Source organism: Nylanderia fulva, unplaced genomic scaffold, assembly GCF_048542155.1.
Source record: "Nylanderia fulva isolate GAGA-0341 unplaced genomic scaffold, ASM4854215v1 Scaffold3, whole genome shotgun sequence".
Taxonomy (NCBI): domain Eukaryota; kingdom Metazoa; phylum Arthropoda; class Insecta; order Hymenoptera; family Formicidae; genus Nylanderia; species Nylanderia fulva.
The window spans coordinates 1,319,643-1,345,110 of record NW_028190368.1 but is presented as its reverse complement, the minus strand read 5'-3'; the positions used below and the strand labels follow the sequence as shown (position 1 = coordinate 1,345,110).

The 25,468-nt window shown below is 30.0% G+C and overlaps 2 protein-coding genes and 1 long non-coding RNA gene across 9 annotated transcripts; 2 read left to right on the top strand and 1 right to left on the bottom strand.

The window, feature by feature from the left end:
- Nucleotides 1-38: 38 nt before the first annotated feature.
- mew (multiple edematous wings) lies at nucleotides 39-19,612 on the bottom strand. 3 transcript variants are annotated; one of them, XM_085484426.1, is made up of 23 exons: nucleotides 19,527-19,612; nucleotides 18,578-18,774; nucleotides 18,251-18,498; nucleotides 16,746-16,878; nucleotides 15,187-15,424; nucleotides 11,719-12,331; nucleotides 10,783-10,910; nucleotides 10,429-10,479; nucleotides 9,399-9,502; nucleotides 9,180-9,307; nucleotides 8,485-8,693; nucleotides 8,095-8,299; nucleotides 7,150-7,299; nucleotides 6,934-7,075; nucleotides 6,515-6,783; nucleotides 6,187-6,418; nucleotides 5,539-5,770; nucleotides 4,873-5,269; nucleotides 4,096-4,325; nucleotides 3,381-3,610; nucleotides 2,986-3,080; nucleotides 2,646-2,775; nucleotides 39-2,222 (listed from the first exon to the last, which is right to left on the bottom strand). In XM_085484426.1, exons 6-23 carry the CDS (start codon nucleotides 11,880-11,882, stop codon nucleotides 1,992-1,994), a joined length of 3,327 nt encoding a protein of 1,108 aa, XP_085340552.1. In that variant the 5' UTR covers nucleotides 11,883-12,331; nucleotides 15,187-15,424; nucleotides 16,746-16,878; nucleotides 18,251-18,498; nucleotides 18,578-18,774; nucleotides 19,527-19,612; the 3' UTR covers nucleotides 39-1,991. The 3 variants fall into 3 exon arrangements, with proteins under 3 accessions (XP_085340552.1, XP_085340554.1, XP_085340553.1); XM_085484428.1 differs by lacking the exon at nucleotides 10,429-10,479; XM_085484427.1 differs by lacking the exons at nucleotides 18,251-18,498; nucleotides 18,578-18,774.
- LOC114944512 (uncharacterized) lies at nucleotides 8,549-9,661 on the top strand. Its single transcript, XR_003822208.2, has 2 exons — nucleotides 8,549-8,711; nucleotides 9,190-9,661. It is a non-coding gene; the product is annotated as an uncharacterized LOC114944512 (long non-coding RNA).
- On the top strand, nucleotides 12,355-24,996 carry Gyc88E (Guanylyl cyclase at 88E). Of its 5 annotated transcripts, none has more exons than XM_085484430.1 (16): nucleotides 12,355-12,433; nucleotides 15,222-15,412; nucleotides 15,823-15,882; nucleotides 16,436-16,887; nucleotides 18,616-18,807; nucleotides 19,532-19,745; nucleotides 20,211-20,484; nucleotides 20,712-20,835; nucleotides 20,936-21,077; nucleotides 21,325-21,451; nucleotides 21,642-21,846; nucleotides 22,242-22,388; nucleotides 22,659-22,791; nucleotides 23,042-23,269; nucleotides 23,358-23,702; nucleotides 24,135-24,996. In XM_085484430.1, the coding sequence occupies exons 5-16, from the start codon at nucleotides 18,640-18,642 to the stop codon at nucleotides 24,539-24,541; spliced, it is 2,514 nt and encodes an 837-aa protein (XP_085340556.1). In that variant the 5' UTR covers nucleotides 12,355-12,433; nucleotides 15,222-15,412; nucleotides 15,823-15,882; nucleotides 16,436-16,887; nucleotides 18,616-18,639; the 3' UTR covers nucleotides 24,542-24,996. The 5 variants fall into 5 exon arrangements, with proteins under 5 accessions (XP_085340556.1, XP_085340555.1, XP_029175858.2 ...); XM_085484429.1 differs by having other exon boundaries at nucleotides 15,819-15,882; XM_029320025.2 differs by lacking the exon at nucleotides 15,823-15,882 and having other exon boundaries at nucleotides 18,621-18,807.
- The last annotated feature ends 472 nt before the right edge of the window (nucleotides 24,997-25,468 follow it).

The following is a 25,468-nucleotide window of genomic DNA, read 5'->3' as shown; positions in this document are numbered from 1 at the left end:
TTAATATATATTCATATTTTAATTCTTCTGTACATATCTAAGATTTTTGCAATACTTTTATTTTTTCTAATGGAAGAGAGTTTTGTTACAGAAATATAAATGTAATGCATAACTAATATTAAAGAATATAATAAAATTTTATTTCATAATTATAATAAAATGCGCATCTATAGATATGTTGATTCTATATTCGTTACAGTAGATAAATATAAAAATTTATCTTGTAACATTATTTAAAAAATTCTACATATAATAAGAATATGTAATATAAAAAAATGTAACATTTATAATTATAAATATATAATATAAACGTTTCCTTCTTTTACAGGGCAGTAACAAATATTGGCAGAAAGATCTAACATCATCAATCTTTGTAAAAAAATTTGCAAATCATATAATTCATTGTACAAAAATGACATTGTTTTTGTGCGAATTCTTTTTTTTCCACTTTTATATATTATATATCTCGAAAATTTTATACATATTATACGCAAAGAATGGTTTCTTCTCTTTTTAGGATATATTATCACAAATAAAAATATTGATTTAAAAATGAACATGTTTAATTTGTAATTGAGAATAATCCATATCTTGATTATAATAGTTGCTTTCCATTTACATCAAAATTCAGATAAATCTCACTTCTGTCTTCAACATCCATATTAAAGAAAGACAAAAGTAAGATTTATCTGAGTTTTGATGTAAATAAAAAGCAATTAATGTAAGCAATAAAATGTTTACATAAATTGCAACAAATATTTATATAACTATATTTTATCTAACCAAAAACATAACTAATTTTCGTAAAATATTAATTACATATATGATTCTGTCAAATCTAAATTTCCACATATTTCAAAGAACAAATTTTTTTATATACTTTTAATCATGTTTGATAATTGCTCCCATTTTATTTAAATATATCTCACTAAATATATCCTTGTTTCCTTTCACGATGAAATGTCATAAAACTCGATTTACATCTGATGTAATAAATAAATCTTGAGATGAATGAAATTGAGAAAAAAAAAAAAGTTAATGCTATTTAGATTAACATGTTAGTTTAAACACATGAATTATTTTTACAAATTGCAATTTAAATAATTTATGCATTTCTTGAATTGATATAAGAGATCCTTTAAAATATATAATATAAATAAAGAGTTATTTTTGTATATATACTATTGTATATTCGTCTCTTCTACTTTAAGATTCCGTTCTCTTTTATGCACGTCCTTTTGCTTTCTTTAATCTCTCTTCTATTTCAAAATAAAGTAAGAGTGGAAGATTTCTATTATATGTGAATATGATTCATCTTTGTTACGTCAATAATGCTATTTTATATTTAATGGCACGAATGAAATACATGAAAAAATAAACTAATAACAGCTAATCTCCACTCGATAAACCGGTCATTTATTGCACACTAAATATTATAAATGCCTTAACTCTTTAAATAGGCACTTTCTAACATCTAAATCGTGTCTATCTTTTTACTTAAAACAAGTATTCTTTTTTTTGTAATTTTTAAAATAATTCCCGTTTTCATAATTTTTTCAAAATAACACTTTTACTCATTGCTTGATATTCATGTTTCTTCATCATAGATTATTATAATATACGTTTTTTTCTGTAAAGAAAGTATCTAATAAATGTTAAGGCATCTATAATGCGTCGTGTTCACATACGTACAATAATAATCCGGACGTCTTTGAGAAAGATTTATCGCGCGTGTGTAAAATATATTTAATATAGTGTAACAATATCACAATATATTGTTTACCAACTTTCGCCGTACTTAGCTGCACGTACATATATTATATACGAAATATGCGTCCCATAAAAACTCAGGCAGTATAAAATCGGAAACAAGTTGCGCGCGCAAAACGCATATATACCTCCTTCTTCAGCTTCACCATAAGTACTTATCTTAAGTAATTATGACAATTCGTTGCACGAATACCTTACGTATTTCGATTTATTTGTAAGTCTTAATGCTTGAATAACGCTTCGTTCTCGGGATTGTCGTCCCTGTGCTTCTCGAGATTTCCGGATAGAGTCGGATCCGGTCGTCGTCTCTTGAAGAAGCCGAGTTTTCTCAATATTAAAGTAAGGAGAATGAACAATAACATACCCGCCACCGCGGCTACAATGTATATCCACACCGGTACGGGTTCGGCTTCTTGTTGATCCAGCAGATCTGGATAAGCGATCGTTTCGGCCTACATGACATCGAATAACAAATTTATTAACATGATTTTTATTATTATATATGGATATTTTTCTGAATTCAATCTCTCTCTAAGAAATCTAATTCTTCATAATTTATATTTTTACTGTATATAAGGCTCTGCGCGCAATAGAGGAATAAATATGAAATATTAAGAGAATATGAATTATTTTAAAATAATAAAATCGAAAAAATTCTGATATACAAATACAAATTTAAATATAAAGACTCTTACTAGCTAATTAGCCCGTACTAATCCTTCATATTATCCGAATTTGTATTTTTATATCAGTCTTTTTGAATTTATTATTTTAAAATAAAAATAAAATTCTTATTCCTAATATTTATTTTCCCTAATATTTTCTCTTGTGTACAAGGCCTAACAATAACAATACACTAAAATATATGTACTTACAATTGCATGGTCATCCTTCAAATTTTCTTGCTGTATTACAACATTCGAGGGTATTATTATCCTAGCGTTGGAGCCTATTTTAACCATATCCACTTTCGGATAATCCTCCACTAAAGTAGAATTCCAAAGCCTGAAATCAATTATTTCTTTAAAAAAAGCACAAGCTATTTCTAACTTTAAAATAGTTCAATTGTAATATATAAATATATTTTAAAATAAATTAAAAGATTATTTATTAAGATTTTATATTCTACACATAATTTAAAATGTTATAATTAATAAAAATATTTCGCACAATATAATCGATAATAATTAGTTTTTTATATTTTTGTTATATTACCTTGCTTTAACAGTTATGATGGCTTCCTGTTTCCTCTGTAGATTATATATGTAGCATATTATGTCGAAACACTTGGCTGTACCGGCTTTACAATTCTGTAATATAATCATTGTAAAGTACTCTAATATTATAGTATGAAATATCTTACATTAAACAAGAATTACTTAAAAGTATAAAAATAAATGATATTAAAAGATATTGTTCGTTATCAATTTTCTCGAAAATAAAGTCTCATAAAATAAAAAGATTTTACTTTTATCCATATATAAAACAATCATTTTTATATCAAATAACAAATTCTCTTATACATAAATTCATTAAAAATTCCGTTTTTAATTCGAAAGCTTTTACTGAATTCTGCGAACTTAATTGAATACAGTGGATAGAGTTTTTACCATTGCAACCACACGATGGCGATGTCCGTCTTTGTCGATAATCGTTCGCGTATTTACAACTTTCTCCGTGTCTCGTGTTGTTCTTATATGATTAGTATGGTTGTACAAGATTGTTGGTGAAGTTGAAGGTTGCAAAATGTTATCGGTGTCGTCAAAATTGATACTATCTTGCAGTTTTAAAGGATTAACTATATGCCCTGGTGGCAATGTACATTCACCATCTGTCAAAGCTAAATTATTTAACATACATTCATTATATATGTATATTATATAAGCATGATTAATATTTTATACATATTATATATATTATATTGTATAATATTAATATTATAATAATATATTAATATCATAGATTTTAGAATTAATTTTAATTATAATACAATAATGTTAAAATTAATACAATAATACAGTTTAATAATACAATATATGTATTGTATTAATTGTTACTCTTAACTTTTAATCTTTGGTAACTAGCAGTCTTACTATGTTGAAATAAAAAAATAACTCAAAATTAAAAGTTATTTATGAGTTTTTAAATTATACAAGTTAAAATAAACTTCTAAAATATATGCACGTATTCAGATATTGAAACTGCAATTCCTTGCAGGAATATCACACTCCATGTTTCACCACAAAGAAGAATTATACTTAAAATGCGATAAATCTATCACTTTCTAATTAACTGAATATTAGCAGAAATAAAATTTTATAATACCTTGGACAGTCGGCATCTCCTCCATGTATAACAACCATTTGCCGTGTGCTTTGTCGTTCGCGACTTCGTAAGGCCAAGAAATGCGCACTTCCACAGTGCTGACTTTCCATGGGCCTTCGTTGAACACTTCATAAGTATGCGATACTTTCGGTCCTACTTCGTTCAAGTACTTTATTGCGGACTCACCAACTACCGGACCACCGTAAAACGCCCACTGTGTTTTTGCACTCCTACAAATAAATGTAATGTTAGTATAATGTGTGATAGAAATAGACAAAAATTAATTTAATTAAATAATTTTGAGAATTTAATTTATATTTTTTAATACAAACATAAATTCATTAAATTATTTAATTTTTATCTTTAATGATATCTCTCTCTCTCTCTTTCCTTTAGTAAATCAATTGAACAAGTGTTCTTAGTTGTTGATATATACCAATTTTTATACAATGATAAATATATTATTAAAAGTATTGTAATTGTAGCTACATATACATATTAATATATATATATATATATATATATAAAAATTACAATGCAGAATCATTTAACATTCAGTCAATGATTTATGAAAGAAATAATTATGGAAAAAAATGACGACGTTGTCGAGTCATTATATTTTAAACTAACAATTTTATATTATAATAATATATTATATATATTATTATAATAATGCATCATATATATTGTAATATATATTATTGTGATATTATATATATTATACACATATAATAATGTATAGAATATATTATAAATAATATATATTTAAATAATTACCCTTTAATTGAGAGCTCGGCACGTTTCAACACAGTAGCTTGCAATACAGTAGGTTGCTTTTCTGTGACTTCCTTCGATGTGGAGTTTACGAAAATCGTGAAACTTAATTGCGATTCGTTATCCTCGAGACCTTTGGGATCGAATCTCACTTGTATGTCTACCGTTTTATCCTTCTTGAATGGATTGCCGATAGAGCACGACACCAAAGTAGCATTATATAAATTGCAAATTATGGAATCGTTGCTCTTGCTGGCAATGTAATTCAAGTTTTGAGAGTGAACGATAAATAATTGAGCCTCGTATGCGGATTCGCCGATGTTCGCCACGTTGAGTTCCACCACTATCTCTTCTCTCTCGCCCAAAAGCAACTCGTAGAAGTCCGGTTTTACGGAAGATGCTAATGAGAAATATATTTCGTCAATCATCGATAATTTCAAATGTGTAAAAATATTTTTTTTATGAATGTTTTTTTATATATTGTCAAGTTGAAAATCTCGACATTCTTAATTAATTGAAGTTACATTAATAAATGACATATGCGAATAAATATATACAATATTTATATTTTACAAATGGGTAAAACTAATATATATGTTTAATTAAAATTAAATAAAATTATATATAATAATTCCGTTTGAATATACTATGTAAGAAAAAAATATCTACCTGATAAATTCAGTTTAGCTGATAATTGTAAGTCGCTTTCGCATATATCATTGTTTCCACAATCTTTCTGAAAAACGGCTTCGAATACGCGTGCGGCTTCTTGCTGATTGAGTATCGGATAATTCTTTATATCAGGTAAAGGAGCACCTTCCGGAGGCATGACTGGATCTTCTTGTATCAATGAATAATTCAGGCGGAATTTAATAGGCGATTGAATGTCGCGTGTGTTCTCCTATTAGAAAAAACAAATGTTATTTATTCACAAAAATAAAAATTAATGTTTTAGACAAACAAACAACAATATATTCAATATTTGTTGTAAAATTTGTTACATAAGCACATTAAAAATGCAGTGTATAAAAACTGAAGTACATTTTTTAAATAAATATTTTCAATTACTTGAATATTAACGAGCGATATTTTTTCATTTTTAAGTGATTAATAAATTTTTCTTTTTCAAGGTATCACACATATAAAGATTTAAGCTTTTGCTTATTAAAAAGATATAATATTTACCGAAAATAAAATATATGTTGGAAATTATATAGACTATTAATAATAAAGTAATAAAAAATGTGTTGAGTAATAATTGTGTTGCATTAATATGCAAATATAAAATGTTAATAGAGCGTACAAGTTTGACTTTACCTTCAAATAGACAATTTCCTTTTGACAGTGTACCAATTTTGTGGTATCTAAGGTAACTGTTCGATTAACGTAATGTAGGCGAGCATTATTTCCACTAGCGCCGAACCAAACCCTTGAGAATTTTTTAGCTCCTGTATAAGTTTCCGCTTCGATATAATAATTTAATCTCAGATTTTGCATAGATTCCTCCTTCACTAACGATTCCGTTTTGCAACAAGCCTCAAACGTAAAACTGCAAAGTTTCACAAGTATAGTCACATTTCATATATTTATTTGACGATTCGTATTTGTTTCGCAGAATTATTTTCGTTTAGGATGACTATGTTACCATGTGTGATTTGTCTCTAGATCGGCCGAACATCCAATTCGATTAGGATCGATAGGTTCTATCGTATCCTGATATATTCCATCTTTCTTTGCATAACGTATATAAGTGGAAATATCAATGATTTTCTTCGCACGAAGAAGCGCGATTGCGTCATTTTCATATGCTCCAATCAAGAGATCCGAATAGCCATTGTGATCCATATCGATGCCTCCGCTTAACGAATAACCAAATGTTTTCAATGGCGTGGGCATATCCTCAGCGTGAATTATCTGTTAAACAATATATAATGAACATGAAGCAAAATTGTACATATGGATGAAATAAGCAAATAAATCATAAAAAAATAAATTCATAAAATTGTATAGATTTAATAGAATAAAATTTAAGTAACGATGAATTTTCGAGAATGTCCATTTTACCTGTGATGGTGTTTTAATTATACCATTCTTCGAACCTAAATAGATATAGACTGCGCCCTTCCCTTCGTATGGAGCACCAATTGCAATATCTTCGTATCCGTCCTTATTCAAATCACCCAAGTTTGTCAACGCGAATCCAAACCTATTAATTTAACATAACTATATTTAATATCAACTCAAAAGAAGATTATAGAGCACAAGAACATCATAACATACCTCGATTCCTCGTGACCGACGAGTTTGACAGGCAAACATTTCTCGGGATCTCTGATATTTTTACATATATCTAGCGATGTATAAATGTATACAGCTCCACCTTCCGCTTTATTGAAATAGAACGGCGCTGCTACGATCAAATCAGTTACTCTAAAATAACAAATATTGAAATGTATAAATAAATTGGCCATTATGCAATAAACTTAAAAAGTTATAATTTTTTAAAAATAAACTAGAACAACACAAGCGCGCACTATTCCTTGATCTTATTTATTAAGAAGATTAATATTTAATATTAAAAAAAAGTAATATAAAGTTTATTTAAACTCCATTAATTTCTTTTAGCAGAAAACAGTTGATCAAAGAGTTACTTTGCTATAATTAAATTTTAAAATAATATTTAAATTTAATTAATATATTATGATAGAGATAAGATAACAAAAGCTCTTGTAGAAATCTACAAAACAAGTCCAAAGTGAATGTCCTAGGACTTATAGAAGCCTCAATTTTTGAATTCAAAGTTAGCATTTTTCGCGAAAATTAAGCAAACTATAAGTTAGAACAACGAGCTCTCTATCTTTCTTCTAGGATTTATATTTTTGCGCTGTGAAATCAAATTATGTTCTTATATTTATCCACCAATGTCAACACAAAAATAATTTGATTTCTGTATAGAACTATTCTAAAAATCCTAAGTTTTTAATATATTTTAAAATTATTGAAATTTTACTATATATATATATATATATATATATAATTTTAATAAAATTAATCAAACATTATATCTTACTGTGACATATATTAATATTTTTTATTGTGGTGTAAAAATATTAATCAGAGAAACTCTTAAAAAATTCTTTCAATATCATATTATCCCACGATTACCATGAATTTCAGGCTAAATTCTAAGAGAAAATTCTCTCTGTGAATGCAAATATGCCTTACTTGTCTCCATTTACATCTGCCGATGTGATTTCGTATCCATAGCTGGATGCGAATTGTTCGCCGTCCAGAACAAGAGCGACATCCATGTCCGGCTTGAAATCACGTCTGGTAAACAAAACCACTTGGCCAGTGCCGTTAGAACGAGGTGCACCCGCGGCGTAAGCTAAACCCTTGCCGAAGAAGTTTCCAGCAGCCACAGACATTCCTGCAATTTAAATGTTGATTAGAACATTAATTTAAACGATATTTGCATGGCGTAATCGCATTATTGGCTGGGAAAAGAAGAATTGATGATTTAGCAATGATGTAAATTCATAAAAGCGACGAATAAACAACAAATTCTCTTCTCAGCCAGAGGAAAATGTGTTTCTAATAAAAGAGTATATGTACCGAGATAGCTGTATTTATTTACGGGCGAGATATCTTGCATCGGTGCGTTGTAGACTGTATTATCTCTAGTTAGAAACTCATCGGACACTGTGAATAGATACAGAGTCCCTCGCCAAGTATGCGGCCCCGGGGTGCCGATCACCACGCGATCTTCTGCAGTTAATAAACCGCTGACTCCGGCCTGACAATAACCGAACTGTTCGTGGGCTCTGAAAAAAATCGAGAAAGTCTGTATATACAATACTTGAAATTTAAACAAACGCAGTAGATGTATACAAAGATATGCCTATACAGGATGTCTGATATAGTGTCACACCGAAAATATACAAGTAGATCTCGTTATTTGGGAACAATTTATCTCCAGCAAAAATGTCGAGAAAGGTCATCATTTTTTGCATGTTCTCAATTTTTTGCCATTATGTATCTTTATAACTAAACCTTAAATTAAAATTTTATTAAAGTAAACTCTACTTAAAATTAATTGGAGAATTTGGTTTTGTTAATATTTTATTTCCACAAAGCTTAGTTTGCGAGAAAACCTTTATTTTCAATCGCTTATAACTCGAAAATTATTGATGCCTCAATATTTTTGCTGAGGAAAAGTTGTCTCCAAATAACAAGATTTACTTGTATATTTTCGGTGTGATATCTTATGTCAGACACCCTGTATAAATATTTGAAATAATTCGTATTACTTGTTTGTAGGTTTCCCGGAACACGGTTTTTTCAAATCGTCGTATTTCAAATCTTGGGATAATATGTAGCATTGACCCTGACCCCATTGCGAGTCGGCTGTCTTCACGATATGACGATGCGCGCATACCTGGAAGTATGATGTGACGAATTATAAATAATCTGTACATGTATATGTATCATCTCTCTGAGAGGCAATATTCTTGTGTCTGTTGACTCACCATAACTTTACCTCCCACTCCCTGACTGCGTACAGTCACTCCTAACCATTGATTATCTTTTATCTCATCATTTCCTGGTGGTATTAAATCATCGGATTCCAAATCTGGAAAAAATACAGTTTTGACAGGGCTGGAGTTTTGAGAATGAGTTCAAATGCACCTGTTTTCAAGAGAATTAAATTACGAATTTTATATCAACCCATTCATTATAACTTGCAGCATTATTTATAACATATGTGACAATTAAAAGTCTATTATTATGATTGTTGCATTTAAAATTTTAAATGTAATAATAGTTTAAAAGTAATTAATAAATAAAATAAAAATTATAAAAAATATATATAATTAAATTAATAAATTAATAAATAATTTTTATCTCGAGATTGAGAGGGCCATAAAACAGCAGTACTAACTGACAAATAATTAACAAAAAATTTCTAGTAATGAAATTAGTAGATTACAAAATATCTAATAATAAAATGATAGATATTAATAAATAAATAATGAATTAGTGATATATAAATAAATAATATGAATATATATAAATAACAATTTTCAAACTAATTATTTAATTATTAAAAATTTTTGTTTTTAAAAAAGCAAATTATATTTTTAGCAATTACATTATGTATTGAATATAGCCATGCATATCAAAAAAATTAAATGAAGTACTGTATGATTATTACGAGATATAATAAATATATAAAAATAAATAAGCAATATTGTTAGTAAAAGCAAAAATGTTAATTTGCATAAAAATGCTAACCAGTTTTATATATAGCTATTATAGCGTTGTCACAAAATTCTGTTTCTATTCCTATGTTATTTTGAACAAGAGCAAGCTTTGATATATAAGAATTATAAAATAGATGATTGAGATTAATTATTTTTAATTGCATGCTCTCGTACTTAATTTGTGATATTTTTATCCAAAAAAGATATATGCAATCTCGATGGCAAACCGTTGATAAAAAACTTTCAAACTCTTCATTCAATTCATTCTGCAGACTGCTGAAGTTTATACACTTACTTGAATCGTATGATTCGTATTCATATGGTCTCTTTAATAGATTATCGCCCACTGGTTTACCGAAACATGATTCAACAAAAAAGCATCTTATTATACATAATATGAAATTAAATATTAAATAATAAATAAATAATTACATTAAATAAAGATTAATTAAAGATTTACCGACCATTTATTAGCAAAACATAAAGGCGTGTGCAACCCAAAACCCTGACATTCAAACATTACACAGAATTTAATATAAGATACATAATAATAATTGATTTATACTATTGTATAAATTCAATTATTATCGATAAGTACATCTTCAATTATCACAATAATAATGATTAGAAATAAATGTATGAAACATACGCAGACGTCCATCAGTAATAACTTGAACACAATCTCTGGAGTATGTTGACATCGGACATTGCCATAACGCCCCTGATTTCTTTGTTCTTGGTTGTCGATTCTGATCCAAAGGTGCACCAACCAGCATCCTACACAAAGAAATCATTAAAAATTAGACTAATTGAAATTCTTAATAAAATGAGTTATTTTTAAATAAAAAATCTTACGCAAACAAAAATATACAGATATATATATATATATATATATATATATATATATCTTTAACAAAAAAGATATTAATATATGACAAGAAAATATTCATTCTCATTCTTTTGTACTAATTTAAAATTGAATTAAATTTGATTTTAAATCACAATATTTTATGTATTCTAATAAGCTTTATTTTTTATAATTTACTATTATAGCAATCTTTTTATGGAAAAAATGTATAAATATAAAGATTTATAAAAGAAATTACAATATATATATAATTATTAACAATTATTATATTATAGTTATAATTAATATTCATTAATTTTATGTTGCACAGATTATTATTCTTACATTCAGTTATTATTTACAGTAAAAATCTATAAGAATCAATAACAATTAATATGTAGTAAAAGTAATAAATATATGTAGAAAAATTAATAAAAACTTATTGATGATACATTGAAGAGATTATTATTCTTACATTTAGTTATTATTCAGAGTAACAATCTTTATACTATAAAATCCATAAGAAATTATAACAATTATTAGTAAAATTAGTAAAATAGAAAAATTAATAAAAACTTGTTGACGATTATTCTTACATTCAGTTGTTATTCACAGTAATAATCTATATGCTATAAAATCTATAAGAAATTAATAACAATTAGTAAAATCAAATTAATAAATATATCAAAATTAACTTGTTGACGGATGAAGTACTCATGTCCCGTACAAGTTACTTACCAACTTGTGGATCTCGACGAGTGATTCTCGACCTCTATGTGCTCGGCCACCGAGTAGCCGAAGTAGGAGCCCTCCAGGCCGCGTTTGATAACAGGTATTCGCGGTTCGAGATTAAACGCGTACGTGACGCAGGCACTCAGAGCGAGCCACAGCAATGCGTTCATCTTTGTTGTCGCTATTTTTATTTACCACCGGCTGTATTATTCGATCAGGCGATCCCTCGTGTCTCGGTTTCCTCGCGATTTCGCTCTCCCTATCCCTTTGTCATCACCGTCATCGGTCACGTACCAAGCCAGGTATACACGTACAACACCCTTTTACATACTCTTTCTACATTTTTGAAAACACATTACATACCCACCCTATCCCACCCACGCGCGTCGGGCGTACTTTCACGGGGCTCGCGTGACAGGGCTGGCAACGCGTCGCGTGACGTCACGTCGTTACGTAATCCAAATGTCCCTAGAGCGGCCACGTGCTCGCGAAGCTGTCAAGATTGCGGACTCGCGTTGAGATATTCTTCGCACGGACGTCGACCAATCGGAGCAGAGGTCTCTCCGCCCCGATTGGCTGATGGAATCTCCATGCGATGTCATTCTTTCGAATGTATATTCTATGAATTAAGAAAGAGAAACGTCATCTGGAGTCACCTTATGGAACCTCATATAAGAGTTTGCATGCAAATTGTGTTCTGTTTTAATTGGCTGCATGTGTTGTAAGTATATATGAATAGAAGAATATATACAAATATTATAAATATACATATATATATTTTTTTTTAATATGTCACAGCTGACAAACATATATATTAATTATTAACATAATATAACCATTTTTTTATTATAAAATTTTTCATTCATGCATAGTTCAGTATAATTAAAACATTATTTAAATTAGGTTCTAAAACATCTGAAAATAGTGTGTATATAGGCTAATTGCTCAATATATGCGAGCGTTTATTGCTTCATTTAATTTGCATTCTTTTGAAATTGTTCACTCTATAAAGCTAACATGACGAGAGAGTGTATTAATTATTCTTTATTCACAGAATTAAAGCATCAGATATATATATAGAATAACACATATATATATATATATATATATGTATATATAGCAGATGAGAGAGAAAAGATTCTTATATAAAAAAAGTAGAATTAAAAAAATTATTTATATTAATAAAGTATAAATTATAGTATATAAATTTGCTTTTACATGAAGAAAAAAAATATATAACAATTAATTAAGAAAGCGCACATAATTCTTTAGCTGAGAAAGAAGCCACGACGGGGCACAGTTAATACAATTCATTAATCCATTAGTAATCAATCGGGGTAACAGCTTGGATGTCGTCTTATTGACGCGCGTAACGCAAATGCATGAACGTTGAACACAGCAGGAAACAGCCGACTCTGTTCAATAACTAAGCAGATTTTCGATCAGTAGCATCGCCGTTCGCCGGACAGAAACATCGATCTCAATCTCAATCGCGCGTGGTTAAACTTTTCAATCACAACGACATATATACATATATATATATATTCGCCGAGATAAGATTTTATTAATTTTTTTTATGAAATTTGATATATATAAAATTAATTTTAAATATACATCCTCTTCGAAGATCATCATTTGAAAAGTCAAATTTAATGATATAAAAAATTATTAGCGTTAATTATTAAAATATTCTGCATATAGTAATAAAAAAATTATTAATTTCGATCACATGCGTATCAAAATAAATAATGTTAAAATAAATAAATGTTGAATAAAATAGAATAGAGAGTAAAAAGTTATAATAAATGCAAATAATCAAAGTGAATAAATACGACGAACGGCGAAAAACTGACGATAAATAATACAATAATAATAAAGTAATTATTAATAATTGTCAAAGATTGATTAGCAACAATAAATTGTAATGAAAATTGTGAGAGAAATTAGAGCACAGGTGATTTATAAATAAAATCGATTTCACAAATTGAACGTAAAATTGCGCTTTCAAGAATGGATCAACTTTTTTGTTTTTAAATAGGATTGAAATTTTATTATTATGTGCAGAAAAAGTAAGTAAAACGATCAAAGATTCTAATAAAATGTTGTCACAATAATAAGAACAAATTATATGTAAGAAATAACTATAAAATCAATTTCTCTCTAATTTTAATGATTACAGAATCGAATAATTATTGAATCATGAAATAAATTGTTCTTTCTTCCAATTTGCTTACTCTTTCGTAAAATAAATTAGATCTGTACAATAAAAGTGAGATATCGACTTTCAGGGCACTTTTAAGGGGATGTTATATGACAAATATTACTCCATTATGGTATCTGGCTATGAAATCATTATTTTACTAATTGCTTTTATTGATTAATGGATGCTTACACATTTTTTATGTTATCTATATATTTCACTGGAAAATATAGCGAGTATATGCTTTCACTGAAGTACTAGCAGTACTTGATCATAAAACCGATTATTGTTTTGCGTTTAAAGGAATGAAATATTATTTTTTTATATTATTTATTATACAAATTATTTTTTAAAATTATATTTTCTTTATTAATGATAAAGTTCTATTGTTTAAAATTTGATTTCTATATATACAGGAGGAAATAATTATTTGTGAAACTGCTGAAATATATATAATTTTTGAACTTTTAGAAATTTATTTTAAAAATAATTTATTGCAATTGCAAGTAATAATAATCACGTGCGCAACATTTTTCCAGAGTTATCATGATATTTGAGAGAGATACGCGATCGGGGAAAGACATATGCGGTAAAATTACAAAACTTTCTATATATCCTGACGCTTCTTTTCTTGGCGACAAAAAGTTTGTCCAATATAGAAGATTAATATTTTTATGTAATATTAAAATGATATGTGTGTGTGTGTATATATATATATATTATAGGATAAATTCTAAAAGAAAATTCTCTCATCTGTGATCGAATGACGTACGTGCAAATTAAATTTTATTTTTAAAAAATTAAATAAAAGTAGCATTATTTATTCGAATAGCAATCTTTACACGGAGAGAATTTTCTCTTAGAATTTACTCTGAAAATCATTGTAATCGTGGGACAATATATGTATAGTAAAATTAGAAGAATTTTATAAAAAAAAGTTTCTCTGATTAATATTAATAGTAAATGTTTACTATGTACATAAGTAAAATTAATCGAACATATTTTATATCTTATTGTGATAGATATTAATATTTTTTATTGTGGTAAAAATATCAATTAATCAGAGAGACTCATAAAATTCTTCCAACACCATATTGTCTCACGATGATCATGATTTTCATCTAAAATTCTAAGAGAAAAAGGTAAAGAGAAGGTAAATTCTACGAGAAAATTTCCTCTGTGTATCTTTCAATTAGTACTTGAAAGCCCCGTTCGATTCTGTCATCTGCCACCCCCTAAAGCCCTAGAGGGAGAAAAACCGCGCGCATACTCACGATTGGTACTCGCGCACGTGCTTCCTCGTTTGCAGATTGATCCCGAGTGTCTCTCGCACACACACAGTACATCCGTGCCGAGTCAATGTGAGAAACGCGTGTTGTAGAACCGTATGTGTCGTGATTCCATCATCTGTTAACACCTGCTGCATCCTCCGAAGCTTCGCTCATCCCTCGTCTTTTCCTCGGCGGAGCGAATGGAGGATGAGGGAGGCTTATTATCACGGTATTAATTTTCCTGTAACATATACAGAGATCAATGATCGAAATTGACATGATAGTGATATCGCGAATTGCCTCGTGTTTTACTTCTTTTTTTCACGCTCTAATAGATTGGTCGACAGATCGATTAAAGTTCGAATTCTTATTCAGTCTTATCGGTTGCTTTCGTAAATTGTCTTTATGATATATTTTCTCTCGCAGTTAAAGTTTATTACGTAAGTAATTAAATATATAGAACAAAAGATTTGTCTTAGATTAAAAAAAAACTTACTTTTAATTAAATTCAAAATATTGTCTTCAATTTTAATTATAAAAAGGAAATTAATTAGAAAAATATGATGCTGAATTTATTGATTATATATAAATGATGAATTTATATGGCACCGAAAATGCAATATTAATTTTAAAAGGTAGCTGCTGAAGATTGCGAGAGCAAAGAAATTGCCGACGAAGGCCGAGGGACGAGTTTAAATTGTATCTCTCGATTAAACGCAATATCAATTTGTGAGCACAAAAGCACTGCCTCAATCTAATTAACTGGAATAGCTAGCAGGCAGAACAATTATAACCGTATTCCATAATGGAGCCGCACGAAACAGTGTCTTTAAAAGGATCTTATTAGCTAACAGCTATGAGAAGATGAAATAGATTGCAAACAGGATCGGACCTCGATATTAATTATTTACACTTATATATATAAGCATTCTATATATTATTTTTTTCTTAATGACAGATGTTTGATTTAAATTGATGAATTATTTGATATTTTTCCGCAAAAGTTGTTTTTTTACAAAAAAAATCTGCTATTAAAAAATAAATATAAATTAATAAAATTAAAAAAAAACACGAAGAATTAAATAATAATTAGAAAAATGTATAATTGTGCGGATAATTTTTATATCCATTTTACTTGTACAAAATTTATAATATGATATATAAATTTATATACGATAGATTAACAAAAAATTAATCCTGTCTAGAACTTCTGCATTTCCTATATTTTAATTATTGTCATATCTTATCATAGATCTCGCGTATTTCGAGGTGTCCTTATAAGTGCTTGATATAAAACCGGCCCTGATCAAGGAGAAGGGGGTGGCAATAAGGGGTGAAAAGAGATCGCCTGTACAACGGTGGCCTAAATAGACCGAGCAAAGAAGATGGAACGAAGAAAGAGGAAGGCAGAAATGAGTGGGGAGGAAGACGAGATTGAAAAGTCGCGGAAAGCGGTGGGAGATCCGCATTGAATCCATCTGATTATTCCGTACACGGCACTGTGTTGCGGGACACGTGATTCTGCGTTTGTGCGCCAAATTGTGCAATGTGCTGCTACCCACCGGTGACCCGTAATCCGCCCCTTCTTCCGCCGTTGCATCTCTGAAGTTCCGCCGCAGCTTCCGCAAAGGAAAAGCTTGGAAGAGTGCGTTTGTTGTTTCGAGAGAAGCCAACGAAGATATCGGGGTGTGTTAACTGCAACAGGTAAAAATATTTTAAAATATATACTGGATAATTCAATAATTTTCATAATGATATGTGAGACAAAAAATAGAGACTATAGAAAATAGTGATAAAATTGTACGAAGAAAACATATAGATTTCGCTAATTATTATAATTAATTGTATTTCAAAGCAAAATCTAATTTAAAAAATTAATCTATTTAAAATAAAATAGCTCTTATAGTATCTTGCATGAAATTATCTCTAATTGTGGGACAAGAATTATAGATTATTATTATAGCGAGATAATTTATTCTAAATGAAACTGTTTTTAGCAAATGAAATAAAATATTATATAACAATAAGGCTCTCTTTACTATAATAAGCAAATATATATATATATATATATATATATATATATATATAAGCATAAAAATATTATAAAACAATAAAATACGCTGTGATGCAGATTTTTTATTTCTCTATATTTTAATGTTGTAATATACGCATCTTATATTATATGTATATATAGCTAAGATGCGTTTTTATTAGCGCGAAAAATAACTGATATATTTGAAAGTGCTTTAGATAGAGTAGATGCGTAAAATAAATAAGACTCGCGGATGCATTTATTTCAGGATATTTTTTTAATGGCATGGTGCTCCTTCAAAAGAGCTTCATATAAATAGAAGAGCAAATGCCGCCATGCGAAATCCATACGATATTATATATTGAAATATATATTGATTTAATTTCTGATTTTCTAATATTTTTCAATTTTTCAATTCGGTTAAAAAATTCATAAAAAACAAGATATCTCAAGAATATTAATAAACGAGATAATTTTCACAATATGTCGTCAGAATATAAATATGTGTGAAATATAAATTTTTTTTTGATAACTTCTCGATTTTATTAATGGAATATTCATAGTTAAGAATCTGTAGATCATATTTGTATTATAATTAGCGCGAGAGAGATCGAAGTTACATTTTTCACATCAGAGACATATCATAAGATCGTTAAAAGGAAGGTCTCTATCCTAAATTATTTTATCGTGTCGCCTCTTTTATACTGCGCGAGCAATTAAAAAATTTATCTTCAAATATGTTAATTTATTTTCATGACTCTTCAAGATCAGAAAAGTTATTGCGATTCTTATAGTTCATTTTGTCACATCAAAAAATAATTATCATTTGTTTGTTTGTAATTATTAAAGTTTATTAGATCGTACGTCGAGAAGATTTTAATGCCGGAGGATGCGTTTTCGGTCCGCGAAGGCCAAAGCTTGAACCTTATTGATGTCGTTGAAACGTTTTAAATAAATCAGCGGCGCGAGATCGTCATCGTGAGCCGACATACGTGAGCGAAATTATGAACGATCTAATAATAACCGCACTCTTACCCATATGGGAAGTTGATTTTAATTCAGAGGGCTAAACGGATATATGCGCACACACACATATGCGTATCAGGTCCCGTCCTTTTAATAAGCAAGGTCAGTAATCATCGATGATCGAGACTCGCGATGAGCATCCTCAAAGTATCGTTAAAAATGAAGGAGATTGTGCACATTTAACGTTTGCGTAATGCAGATTATACAAAGGTACCCTCTTGAAAAGGATCCGCCATCATCTCATATAAAAGCGTCACCTGAAGAAAGAGTTATCATTTAAAAAATGCATGTATTGTATAATAAATGGGAATTTAGTACATTTTAAAAAGTACAGACGTGAGAGATCGTGTTGGTAAAAATTTACGTGTTTCCAGTATAGAATTTGTTCAAAGAGAACCATGTACGGTCTAATCTTGGAAAATCTGGCCGAATATATAAGGCAGGTTTACGGCGAGGACAGATGGGAGGAAATTCGCAGACAGGCGTCCGTGGACCAGCCGAGCTTCAGCGTTCACCAAGTTTATCCGGAGAACCTGATACCAAGATTGGCAAAGAAAGCGATTCAGGTGAGCGATGTAATTCCTTAATCGTTCTCTCTCGACGTATCCCGTACATTTAGGCATTAAACAAAAATTACATACTTTACGAACTCTGAATATATTTTTCGTCGTGTAAAAATTATTTGCATATTGAAATACGAATTTTTAATTCTATTCTATTCTTTTTTTCAAACCTTCAAATTTACAACGTGTATATAATTGATATTGAAGAGATAATCCAAATAGCAAACTGACGTCATTAAACGTAAAAATGATATCATTTTGACATTTAATGACGTCAGTTGTTGAGGAGAGAACCCAAATAGCAACTGACGTCATCAAACGTCAAAATTATGTCATTTTTACGTTTAATGACGTCAGTTTGCTATTTGGGTTCTCTCTTCAATATCAATTATATACACGTTGTAAATTTAAAGGCTTGAAAAAAAAGAATAGAATAGAATTAAAAATTCGTATTTTAATATGCAAATAATTTTTACAGATGTAAAATATATTCAGAGTTCGTAATGTATATAATTTTTTTCAAGCCTTTAAATTTACAACGTGTATATAATTAATTTGAAGAGAGAACCCAAATAGCAAACTCACGTCATTAAACGTAAAAGTGACATCATTTTGACGTTTAATGACGTCAGTTTGCTACTTGGGATACGAAGTCCCTCGCAAAACGTTCGATCTTTTGCGCATTTATTTCCGTAAAAATTGTTGACAAAATTCGAATGAACCTCAGGTACTTGGCGTGACGGAGAAGGAGTTCTTCGATCAGATGGGCGTGCACTTCGTAGGATTCGTCGGTCAGTACGGTTACGATCGCGTGCTCTCGGTCTTAGGACGACACGTGAGGGATTTCCTCAATGGCCTGGACAATCTCCACGAGTACCTCAAGTTCTCCTACCCGAGGATGCGAGCGCCGTCGTTCATCTGTGAAAACGAAACGCGTCAAGGTGAATGTTTAAAGAATCAGCTTGCGCTTTAACGAGAGAATTTTTTTGTCGTTAATAATTTAGACGTCGCTAATAACATGGACGTTCGCAGGGGGGTGGGGCAAGAGAGGGTATTTACCCCCCTTTGGAATGAAGAAAAATATTAAGCATTTGCTCTCTTTGTGAATATAAACACTGGAATTTATTTGCAATTTTATTAATATAAAAGTATTAAAATAACAAAATAATAAAAAATTAAATTTAAAAAATTGACAGAGAATAATAATAAGAAACAAAAAAATTAAATCATGCTCCTCCCTGGAAAAAATCCTGCGGACGCCTATGCGTTTGATTATGAATAATAATAAAGAAAATAAGATAATAAAATAGACATGTTGTCTTTCTTGCACTATAATATTTTGGAGTCTAATTTTTAGCTAAAGGACTAGGAGCTAAATTTTTAAATAAAGACTGATGAACGTGCAGGTTTGACCCTTCATTATCGGAGCAAACGTCGGGGCTTCGTCTATTACACAATGGGCCAGATAAGGGAAGTGGCACGGCACTTCTATCACAAGGAGCTGCAAATCGAGCTGGTGCGCGAGGAGGTGCTCTTCGACACCGTGCATGTGACCTTTCAGCTTACCTTCGATAATCGCGCCTTCACCCTCGCCTCGCTGGCGATGACTCGCGAGGAGAAGCACCTGCCGATCGGGGCGTGCGTGCTCTTCGAGATATTTCCCTTCTGCATCGTCTTCGGGTGCGTGTACTACCTATAACATTTCAATTGTTTTGTTAGAAACAAATTTGAATTTTTTTATTTTTAATTTAAATTTAATTCAAATTCTGGTCATAGTTCGATAAATAATTATTAGGGATTCAAATAGAAAAAAATTTACGCGGAATTAGTTAAAAATAAAGTATGTATGCAAATTGATTTTTAAATAAAAAAGAAATCTGTATAGTCAATCGACGTTTAAATTTCAGCTCGGATATGGTAGTTAGAAATATTGGCAATTCGTTAATGGTCATATTGCCAGATCTGGTTGGCAAAAAGATCACGTACTTCTTCGACTTGGTTCGACCGCTTATCGCGTTCAAATTTCAATCGGTAAGTGTAACAAGTAAGAAAATTTGAATCTACATAATCACTTTTCAACTCAAATAAATAATATTAATAATATTTAATTTTAATATTTTGCCTGATTTAGATATTGAATCGAACGAATAACATTTTCGAGTTGGTCACTGTCGAACCGGTGCTTACAGATCGATTGAATGATCGGCACAGAAACGAAGTTCTCTTGAGTGACGAGCTTGAAACCATAGAAGATAAGACTTTACGATTGAAAGGTACATTCATCGTTCTCTTAATTATAAATTAAATTAAAAGTTAGAATATAGAATTAAAAATTAGTGTTATTAAAGTAAAGTGATATATTTTATTTTTTACTCACTGAAATTGAGACTTATACTTTTTATCTATCTTCATTTTCATTATACGCAGAAATAATCAATTTACGTCAAAAAATAAAATATAGAATATGAATGCAAAAGTGCAAAAATTTTAGTTGCATATCATTAATAGCACATTTTTCAGGTCAAATGATATACATGGACAATTGGAAAATGATGATGTATCTCGGTACACCAGTCATGCCGGATCTGAACGCTTTAATAGCGACTGGCCTCTACATAAATGATCTCTCGATGCATGATTTTAGCCGGTAAAAAAATCATCACACAAAGCTGCTTATACAAAAGAAATAGAATTCTGCTAAATTGTTTAGACATGATTATATAAATCTTAATAATTTTAATAATCTTAATAAAAAATCATTATATCGTAACATTTGTGTTAAAAATAATTAAACTGTAGTAATTTGCGATCCAATTATCTACTTGACGATTTTGCAGAGATCTCATGCTAGCTGGGACTCAACAATCCGTGGAGTTGAAACTGGCGTTAGATCAAGAACAACTTAAGAGTAAAAAGTTAGAGGAATCCATGAGAAAACTGGACGAGGAGATGAAGCGTACCGACGAATTGTTGTACCAGATGATTCCCAAACAGGTCGCGGATCGCTTGAGGAATGGCGAAAGTCCGATTGATACTTGCGAGGTACGATTAATTAGAGTGGAGGGAAATTTTTCCTCTTTCTGTTTGTCCATATTATTTAATTATCACTGTAAGAAGCAAGATGGAAAATTCCTCAAAAGCAACGCCAGAATCTTGAAGTCGTGTATTATCTGAAATATAAAAAGAATAAGAATTAGAAAAGAAAAGGATAATTTTTATATTTTTCTCCTCTTTTTTAATACAAAAAAGGAGGTAACGAAGAATCGAAATAAACAATTAATCATCTCTTTTTAATATCAGAATTACAGCATTCAAATAAATTCGTTTTCTTGTTAAATTTATAGATTATTAATTATTAAATTTATAAAAGAATCTATATATTGTGACTTCTGATAATGAATTATTTTTAAACATCCGTATTTTTTATTTCTTTACAGATGTTTGACACAGTATCGATATTGTTCTCGGACGTGGTGACCTTCACCGAGATCTGCAGCAGAATCTCGCCGATGGAAGTGGTGTCCATGTTAAATGCCATGTATTCGCTGTTTGACACTTTGACAGAGAGAAACCGAGTGTACAAGGTATTCCTTAGGTACTCCAAGAAAGAATATCGATTGTAATTTTTGAAAAAAAAACTTCGTTCAATCTTGCTACGCGCGCGTCCGATTCTCGAATCTTATCCATTGCTGATTCTGAGACAATGAATATGCACTAATATAAAATTCAATTTACTTTTAATTTAATTTTTAATCCAATTTAATCCAAATCGTTCTAAAATAATTTTACATTCGAAAAAAAGTACTTTTATATAAAATAAAAAGCAATACTATTTGTATAACTTCTTATTCAAGGTTGAAACTATCGGTGACGCTTACATGGTGGTTTCTGGTGCACCAGTGAAAGAAAACGACCATGCGGATCGCGTATGCGACATGGCTCTCGACATGGTTGAGGCGATAACCGATCTCAAGGATCGTTCGACAGGTAAAAAGAAGAAAGAAAAAATCGATCTTTTTCTACTTTTTTCAAGTCCACAATTTTGTCGAAATATATATTCTTATCGATTTTCTAATTCTATATAATAAAAATATTTATTTTTTAATCTTTCTCTTCATTAATTATACTAGACGTTTTTCGTCGTTATTTGATTATTTTACATTTCTTATTTATCGTGAGACTCTACTGGAGAGTTAACGCTATACTAGGACAAGGACATGAATTTTTACATTTTTAGGCAATCATCTTCAGATACGAGTTGGTATTCATAGCGGCGCAGTCGTAGCTGGTATCGTTGGCTTGAAGATGCCACGATACTGTCTCTTCGGTGATTCCGTCAACACGGCGGCCCGGATGGAAGCGACCAGCCAGGCTATGCAGATACATATATCCCAGTCCACTAAGGAACTGCTATCACCCTCGTACAAAGTTAAGGAACGCGGAGAAATCGAAGTCAAAGGAAAAGGTAAATCATCTTCTCATTTTGCCTGAAATGCTTTTAATCCTCGCGTTATATATTTGGGCTAATTCTTCAATCCTGACCTTGATGCCAGGCACGATGAAGACCTATTGGCTGGAGAAACGAGAGAAGCGTTCCGTCTCCACTAAGGGTATCACTATACAGGAATCTCATCAATGGCATACAAGAAGTTTCGAGAAGAGAGTTTCACAACAGTCCGCAGTAGGCGTGATAGGTATGATAAATCCGGGCATATTTGACAAACCGACTTCGGCAGAAGCGCCGTCGAGACGAGGCTCGTCGAAGATGTCATCCCCGACGCCACTGGGACTCTCCGGATTTTTTTCCGAGGAGAGAAGGATATATTCGCCCATTACTTTTCACGATGTCGCGCGACGATCGGTCGCAAATTCGCCGACAAGGAATGTGGAAATTCGAGGTAGAAGAAATTTGTCTCTTTTCTTCGCAATTTTTCATTAATTAACCCTTCTGTCAATGAACGAATATAAAGGTCTTTTGCATTTTGATCACCCGAGTACCCAAAATTAATATTTTATTGATGCAATATAAATATATTTATTTAACGCTTATTAAATATTTATTTTATTAATATTATATTTATTATATTATTAATAAAATAAATATTTTTAGTAAAACATTAAGTAAATATTTATATTTTACATTAATAAAATATTAATTTTAATAAATAAAAAGGGACTTAACTATTAATTATTTTAACATTTTTAAGTATATCTTTTAAGCATATTTTGGGTACATTAATAAAAAATGAAAAAAATGCTTTGATAAAAGGATGAAAAAGGGATGTCTCATTTTTCATCGAGTGATAAATATATTTTTTTGGAATTGGCAGAATGTCGATCGAATTCTATGGGCGCGATGGGTGGCAGGAACGTCTCCGATATGTTTAATTCCCTTCTGAGCGATACGGAGGAGCACTTCCGGCAGCATCGGGACAGTTTGTCGCCACGCGCGGAAAATCGGTCAGCCGGCGTAAAACCGGAAGTGAAGATAGACGCCATATCCTCGTCTTCACAGAGTGACACCGAGGACGAGTCGAATCCGTCATTGGATTTGTCTTCGCAAACGCGAAAGGACAACGTGGATGTAACACCTGGTGACAACAGCGAATGCGCGGCAATTAGTAGCGATCTCAGCAATTCCCAGTTGCTGATGCAGCAGGATCAATGCTGCCCGGGATTCACCATGCCGAAGAGCAGTAAAATGCGTCATCAGGGAAACGGCTGCATTATTTTCTAATGCAGAAATTGATGAAGACCGATCAGATTTAATTAAGCCACAAATTAGTTCTTATTTAAATATTTTTGACGTTAAATCGTTTCACAATATATCATCATCATTTTCTCGCGTTGTTATTTATATCTCATTTTCAATACACGAAAAGGAAAAATGTCTTATTTTCTTTAAAAAATCAGTTCTCGAAATCATATTTAGAAATTCTGGAATGAAAAAAAAGAATAAATGATCACAACACATCTTGTATAACATATATATAACAGATAAATATTGTTGTTTTGAAAGCAATCTTATAATTAAAAGATTTTTGTGTTAATGATTGACTCTTCGATATAAAAGTAATAACAACATTTACAACATATTACAACAGTGTTTTTGTATGTTGCTTTGTAAGACAATTGAATTATTAACGATAGCATGATTATATTTAAATGTATTCAGCATATTTAATAAATTGTATATATATATCAACGAATATAAAACTGAAAAGTATTGAAGTAGCATTAGTCATCTCTTGACGATATCATATTTTTAACCCTTACTCGAGTTTTTATCTAATCAGACGGAATTGCAATTTCCGTTAATATAATTTTTAAAATAAAAATATTAATCAAGTTTCAAACGGCGAATTATAAGGAAAATTTTAATAATATATAATTTATTTATTATCGATCTTATAATAAAACTTACATTTTTGTATAATTAATTTATTATATTTTTATATTTCATTTATTTATTTATTTTTATTTAAATTTATCAATTTTTATTTTAACCAGATAAAATAAAATTAATTAACATACTTATATGTTTTTTTAGAATAATTTTTGGAAGACAAAGGAAAGGAAATAAAAAAATGTTTATATTAAAATTTTTTAATATTATTTTTAAAATAAAAATTTTGCATGCATGCATACGTTTTTATATATAATA